At 38.1% G+C, this 7,565-nt stretch overlaps 1 protein-coding gene across 3 annotated transcripts; it reads right to left on the reverse strand.

Annotated features, from left to right (window-relative positions):
- Nucleotides 1-525: 525 nt before the first annotated feature.
- Nucleotides 526-7,284, reverse strand: LOC116256786 (S-adenosylmethionine carrier 1, chloroplastic/mitochondrial). Of its 3 annotated transcripts, none has more exons than XM_031633268.2 (13): nt 7,127-7,284; nt 6,073-6,140; nt 5,024-5,131; nt 4,759-4,841; nt 4,422-4,498; nt 4,020-4,110; nt 2,289-2,342; nt 2,131-2,226; nt 1,823-1,912; nt 1,439-1,490; nt 1,280-1,341; nt 1,119-1,199; nt 526-1,031 (listed from the first exon to the last, which is right to left on the reverse strand). In XM_031633268.2, the coding sequence occupies exons 2-13, from the start codon at nt 6,125-6,127 to the stop codon at nt 900-902; spliced, it is 981 nt and encodes a 326-aa protein (XP_031489128.1). In that variant the 5' UTR covers nt 6,128-6,140; nt 7,127-7,284; the 3' UTR covers nt 526-899. The 3 variants fall into 3 exon arrangements, with proteins under 3 accessions (XP_031489128.1, XP_031489129.1, XP_031489130.1); XM_031633269.2 differs by having other exon boundaries at nt 6,073-6,155; nt 7,127-7,273; XM_031633270.2 differs by having other exon boundaries at nt 6,073-6,155; nt 7,075-7,217.
- Between the last annotated feature and the right edge of the window lie 281 nt (nt 7,285-7,565).

Raw genomic sequence — 7,565 nt, forward strand, 5'->3', positions numbered from 1 at the left:
ATGACGCTATACTAGGTGATGCCATGATTGGATAACGGTGTTTCGTGGGACGGTTCACGTCAAACTAAGAGGGTCAGAGCAAAACCAATATTTTCGTTGTGCACAAATTCTGATGTGAATTTTACTATGACATTACCTGTTATTACATAACTGCAAGTTTTATCTGAACATAACAAGAGAATGGCAGCAAAAGTTTCTGAACAAATTGGCAACTCCTAAACTATTGCGCAGTTCAATAGATTAGTTAATAGTAAATTGAACAGGCAGTTCATACACTAACAAATTGCAACATGTACCATGTAAAACAGGAAAACTGACTAGCCCACTTCCTCCTTTGAATATTTGCCTGGTCATAAGCTTTAGAAAGGATCATCATAAAGATGTGTATCCACCACATTCTTGTAGTTCAACGAACTCTTCCGTATCCAAGAACATTTTTACTGTGCAAGAACCCACAGTGCTATTATTTTTTAGCCAGATTTCAGTGCAAGCACAGCAGTGCCATTATGCTGGGCCAGATCTCAGTTACCTCCAATTAAAGGATTCCTCTATTAAATTTGACAACTATGCATCAAGTCGAATCTCTAGCATGTCATGGGACAATTACATCACGTAGCACCAAAAGGAAAAACTCTAGATCATTGTAGAGGGGAAGCCTTTTAGCAATGACACAATCAAGACGACTCAACAGTTTATATCAATACACTAGACATCCCCAATCGAACAGTTTCGCTTCTATAAGAAGAGCCGTCTCCAAAGAAACCGTTAAAAACAGAAACCTTTGGTTGGACCAGCACAAGAGGGGGGGTTGGAATTCCTGAAAAACTGGTCACTGATGAATAAGGTGGAAAAATGAAAAGAATGCATGACAGGTGACATCAGATGGAATTTCTGAACAACTATTCATGTTTTGTGATTCTCTCTTTTTGACTCTTGGCAGATTGATGTGATACAAGAATCTTTGTCCTCTCCAAAACGCCAAAGAATATTGAGCCGCCAATACCAATCCATAGAACTCTAGGCCCAATTCCCTATCAGCAGAAAATGGTTACATTGCCATAGTGATTCACAGAGAGAGAGAGAGAGAGAGAGAGAGAGAGAGAGAGAGACTAAGAAACCTTTAAGAGAGCAGAGGGTCCTTCTTCCCTCACTATAGTCTGAACGCAGTCAATCATGCCTTTGTACTGGCTTGATGAACCCTGGAAATTGCGCATAGCAAGAGCCTTAGCAATTCAAGTCCATTCAATTTTATATAGTCTGAGAGGCAGATGTTATATACCTGAACCATCAGTCTCGTTTTTATAACATCAAGGGGAGTGGTTACTGCACCAGTGAAGGCACCTGTCAATGCAGAAACCGAACATATAACCGAGTTAAGGAGATGAAAGATTAAGAATGTCCTCCAAGCTGTGACCTTCCAAAATCAATACTAATCTACCTGCAAAAGCACCTATCAGAGCATTCTCTGGATCGCTTAAATCTCTCCGAGCCTGCACAGTGGTAAGAAGTGAACCTTCTCCATAACTGAGCTGCTAACTGCTACCACTAAAAGACAACTAAACCATGGAATTCTATTTCAAAGTTACAAACTATCAGGCCAAGAAAATATGTTGATGGCTAGATTGTTTTCAAAGAAATATAAATGAAGACATTAACATGATGTTGGAGATTCCGATGACCATGTGATTGTGCCCATGAAGCGTCAGTACATGCATATAAGGACATACCATGTGTTTTCTTTTTACAAAAGAAGGTGGAAACCGACCATCATGTGACATAGTTTATTACAAGACAAAAGATAGGAGTTAATCGCATCACTTACTGCTAGCTTGTAACCTATCCGGAGTTGCTCATATATGCAGAACTGGATAGCATCAAATGGCAAATCTCGTAGGAGAAAGGAACTGTATCCCTGCCAAGTAAAAAGAAGAACATCTAAAACAAAATTTTACAAAAGAAAAATGATTAAGAGATTATTCTAGTTAATAGGATACAAAACTAGAAGATTCAATTAATTGACCTACAATTTCTAGAAGAAACAAAGAATGAATTTTGAAATTGATGAACTCAAAGCACTTGAATATAGCATGACAAGAATCAAATTGAAACACGGTGTTCCCAAAGACAAACCGCATAAAGTCCTCTAACACCCTCATTAGCAATGATAAGGCGAACAGCATTAGGAGCAGAAGCAAATTGCCCAGTTTGCATCCGCTGCTTAACAACCTGTAAATATATTTATAAGTGATGCTCCATTCAGAACAATAAGTAAAATGTAAATTTTATACCTCTGTAGGGACACGAACAAGAGAAGCAGCAGCACCTCCAAGTGCACCAGCCGTCTAGTTCAAAATTCAAACAAAATTCTAGGTAAATGAAAAAGAAGAAACCTGTGATATTATTGTTGTTACAACAGCAGAAAGGGAAGCAACATAGCATAGTATCGCTGACAAGGTCTCTGAACATGTACAAGATAGTGACTAATGGCACAATTGAATCCTGCTGCTTATTTCGAGTTTTTGACACTAAAAACATGCTGCACTTGCTAGATAACGGGGCCAGGATATCCACTTAAGTGGATGTGACATAGGTTTTTTCTTTTGGACGAGTATGAGGTTTTCATTTGATGGAAATTGGCCACACACAAGAAGAATGCCATGATGTGGTTCATACAGAAACTGCAGCAGAGCCCACTCATTAAGTGCAGAAGGAATACGAGTTTTCTCTGTGTCACTTGCATATTGTTTCTCTCTTGGTTTAATGAAATAACACCACCACATATAAGTCTAGATTAGCGCTTTCTAGTACCTGATCTGGTTGGTAGTGCTAAGTGATTCTAGAACTACTTTTGACTCCTCATACATATAACAGTCACTCTCTATTACTACATTTTCAAAAAGTTTCTCGTCATGTTCTCATATTGTTGGTGAAATAAAAGACTCACATTCTTGAATAAATACCATGATCCAAGACAGTCTATCTAAGATGGGACTATTTAAAGAGGTTGTGGGTTGCCAACGACCATACTGTACTCACACCGCATGCTTGTGCTGATCCAGCTCACCAAATCCAACTGTCAACTACATTTGTGCTTGTTAAACTTGCTCTTGACTGGAGTTGGTGTTGATGAGTTACAAATACACATTAGTTTAGTGTAATGAACAATTTACGTTTCTTGCTTTGGTAAGTATAATTTCTACTTTTTCCACTTTTGATATTGAGAGATGCACGCATGCATGAGTGCATGCATACACACGCAGTCTCCACTCCCAAGTTCTTTATGACTATTTTGCACCCATATCTAAACTGCAACCACATCCATGTGACACAATACAGTGATACACAACAGTAGAAACTAAAAGTTATTGTGATAAAATATGATTGAAGTGCATTTGTAGCATCTAATTTTTTTTAACAATGGCAATTTGATACTTTTGGATCAATTTGTTAAAATTTGCTTGCCTAATGCCTATTCAGCGAATAAAGCTGGGCAAACTGAAGATTCTGTAAAAGTAAAAGGCAAAAAAGGAAAAAGCACAATCCCTGATTGATGGTCAAAGATCACTGCCAGTCACTATATAATAATACTGATTTAGAAAATTATTACTATTAAATGGAAGTAAAAACTGCAAATCAGATTCAAGAAAATTTTTATGGAAAAGACAGGAGAGGTAAAAGAAAAGTAGAAGTCTTCTGACCAGAAAACATGACAGCATGGAGTTACTGAAGAAGACAGCAGATTCAGCACCATTTAACTGTGCACATTACATTCAACAAACTCCAGGTGCAAAAGGAAATGTGCAAAAACACAAAGCAGAAATCTTATGATCTATGACTGGAGAACAGGGGAATAAGTGCAAATTGGTACTGAATAAAGAAACCCAAGAATGAAGGTCACTATCAAGTAGATATGATGATAATTTCATTAATTTAGGTTCCAGCAGTTTAAGCTCAGAATGCACAGATCCCTCATTTTCAAACCACAAATCTTAATTATTGTGCAGGACATAAAGCCTTACCAGATGTGCAAATGCACTAAGGTTGTCAGGAAGGATTTTCAACAATTTTTGCTTTGCAGGTTCATATATACCTACAAAAATAGCAGAAGCCCTGCACATAAAAGAAGATCAAGAAAGATACAGAATTCCAAATGAAAGGAACATTTACACTTGAACTTTCGAAGTGAACAAAAAATTGAAGACCTGTAGATCAACAGTCTTAATTTTGCAGAACTTTTCTAGTGAACAGGATGGCAGCAGTGACTTTCTTTAACAAGTCCATTATAAATGCAAGACACTGCAGATAAGGATATGATAAGAACTGATTTCTAATTTTTTTAGGAGGCTTATAAGAAGTCTAAGGCATCCAGTCATCCACTTGGCTGATGACAATCTTGCTTGCAGCTTCTAAGAGGTACTCACGGCAATACACCAGCAAGATTGCCAGCTAATCCAGAATATAAGCCCTTCCAGATAATCTTGCCACCACCACGAACAGCCTGTTGAATAAGAAGAGCCCGTTCAATGTTGTGACCTAGGAATGATCCCACCAGAACAAAAAAAAAAACAAAAAAAACAAAATAAAATGAAATCAAGGAAGTTACTACTTCAGCTATATAAAGGCATTTTATATCTACACAGGCACATGCATTATAAAACTTTGTTACTTTAAGAATATTAATAGACAAAAGGTTTGCTTGTGAAATGGAACAATTTGCAAGACATGAAATCAAATGTAGCCTCTTCAATATGATCTTGCCTGCAGCCTAGTCTTGATTGTATCAATGGGGTAAAGAGCAGCTTCAACCACCACACCAGCAGTACCCCCTGCTATGACACCCTCTGCAAGTATACAAAAACATTCACCACTCTTAAAAATGTATTTTTTATGAGTTCCACTAAGAAACAGAAACCATTCATACAAAGATGAATGCCAAACATCATAAAAATTTACCAACACCACCAAAAACTTTCAGTTTCAAAGGAAGGTTGTAATATGCAGTTGTTGCAATTATAGAGCTTACCATAGAATGCCTGAAGGAAGTCGAATGGTCTCTCATGCTTTGCTGTTACTAAGGCCTTGGAATTCATTTGCTCAGAACAACAGTCAAGTTTTTTTCCTTGGAGTAGATCTGCACAGTAAAATATACCTTTTTTTGTCACGACAGGAAAGGGGTTCTACTGTACACTGAGAAAGCATAAAACCTTTTTTGACATCTTTGGATGATTCCAACTTATAGAAAAGTCCTTCAAAACTCCTCTTTTCTGAACATTTACATGGTTTCCCAGTTTACTGATAAAGATTTTGAATAAGGTGAACTGCACTGAGCTCTTTGACAACCAGACTTCATGAGCATCCAAAGGAATTTCCCATTGAATGTTAATAACGAAGATGGAAGAGGTTCCAAGTATCACAATTCTCCATATGCATCAGCATTTTTTCTTTGATGTTGCAGCTTAGAATACAAGTTGATGTGGTTGACTGGAGTCCAGCAAAAACCAAACAGAGTAGAGGAAAATACATGCATCCATATGGAGTGTCTACCAATTGCAAGTTCAACAGTTCAACTAGATGAAAGAAAATAATAATGTACATGCCGCTAAGTTGCAAGTTCAGTATGTTTTTGGAAGAGAAGTAAAAAAAATAGAGGAGAAGAACCAGCAACGATGATGATGGAATCTTTGACATATTTCATGTTAAACTTCCTTTTACACAGGAAAATCTGCCATTTTTTCCATGAATCTTTGTCTAATAATCAGTTCCAACCTCTAAATGGTTCATAATCATATATCCCTGACGTAAGATTACCAACATCCCTTAGGCTGTGCCTTGGTAAGACACAGGTTGGAAGCAAGCATTAGAGCCAAAAGGAATGATTATCTTCAACAGCCTCATACTGGCATATGTTGTGTGCATTAGCTACAAAATAGCATTCTTTTGGAGGCCTCATTAGTTGGGAAGGTAAACACAAATGACTTGTGACAAAAATATTTACCCAAGTGAACCAGGAAGTCAACCCATGATATCAACCTAAACCAAATGAAACAGAAAAACTTATCAGCTAAATCTCACTTGCTGAACCTCCTGGTGAATTATTATTTTCCACCGCCAGAACTGGACGAGCCATGAGATGGCGCCACCTGCAAAGCAATAAGCTGCTACGGTATCAAAGGTTCAGGATTAACAAGAAGAAAGATGTTTGAAAAAATTATATATATTCAAGTAACTGTAAGAAAGAATTACTATTTGGACAATGCGCCATAAGAAATCCAAGAATACAAAAGCATATGTCTATCATAGACAAGCACCATTCTAGGACCTTTGGAACCCTCTTTTCTGCCTCTTTATTCAAATTAGCGTACACAACAATAATGCTGCGTACAGTAATCAGCAGTAGAAACAAACATAATCATTGTCCGCAAACACCAACCGAGGACTTCTTGACTAGTCCCCTTTTCTCTAATGTCCTAGGGTAATAGCAGTTGAAAATTATGTAAAAGTATAAATGATAAGCACCTCATTACACCGAAAAAGTCCCATATGCTTTTAGGCAAATATCTCGGAAAAAAAATTGAAACCAATTGTTTTCTGGGGTTAAGCAATGGGCATTCGCGTGCATGCTTCAGTCGAATAGCTCCAACACATATTCTCAAACAACGCATGCATTCAAACATTTGTCGCGGTTTGACAGCATAACAAACGCAGGAAATCTAGAATTCCCGCGCGGAATACGATAAAAGTTTCAGTGTCCCGAAGGCCTTTTTGGATGCATCGTCGGATGGAAAAGAAGACGAGGTAAGCCGAGAACTTTCACTTTACAGGGAAATGGGGCAAGCTATGGACTTCAATATGGAGAAAAATGTAAATCTTCGCATGCCTCAACTTTCTGGATAACTGGGTACATCCAAAACAGCCTCCTAAGAGATCTAAATTGATTCAGAATAGTGAATTCACTTGCAGTTCAGCTACATTTGCACACACTCTTCGTTGTACCCCGTAGTTCACTAATGAAAGACATGAACTTCATGAAAGGAAGTATGACATGACCAACATGAAATTGAGGTCGTTGCTTACAAAAACAAATCACTTTCAGGAGTTGGTTGTTGGAAGGGAGAGAACGACTCACGCTGTATGCGAGAACAGGAGGCGAAAGAGAGCAGCCTAAGGGCAGAAGAGACGATGGACCTCTCTCCCTTCCCCCTCTTTCCGAGTCTCCTTTTAGCTGAAGTTTAAATGCGTTCAGGTGGATGGGTCACAGCAGAGAGGGAGAGGGAGAGGGAGAGGGATGTTTTATGGGTTAAGATATTTAGGTCGAAGTGGATTCGGGTCCATCCTTTCACCCGAAACCATTTTGTAAAGACCCTTTCGTCTTTCAACATTGGCTCCATTCGGGTCAAATCAGCCCACAACAAATTTTCCAGAGATCCAACAAAGAGAGAGAAGGGGAAAAAACAAAAAGGAAATTGATGCCGTTTTGAATTCTTATGGTTAGTTATATTTTGGATCCATATTTTGAGTGTCATTATCCATTTAACTTTTGGATATGACTACTATTTAGATCCATA

This window comes from Nymphaea colorata, chromosome 6 (assembly GCF_008831285.2).
Source record: "Nymphaea colorata isolate Beijing-Zhang1983 chromosome 6, ASM883128v2, whole genome shotgun sequence".
Classification (NCBI taxonomy): Eukaryota; Viridiplantae; Streptophyta; class Magnoliopsida; order Nymphaeales; family Nymphaeaceae; genus Nymphaea; species Nymphaea colorata.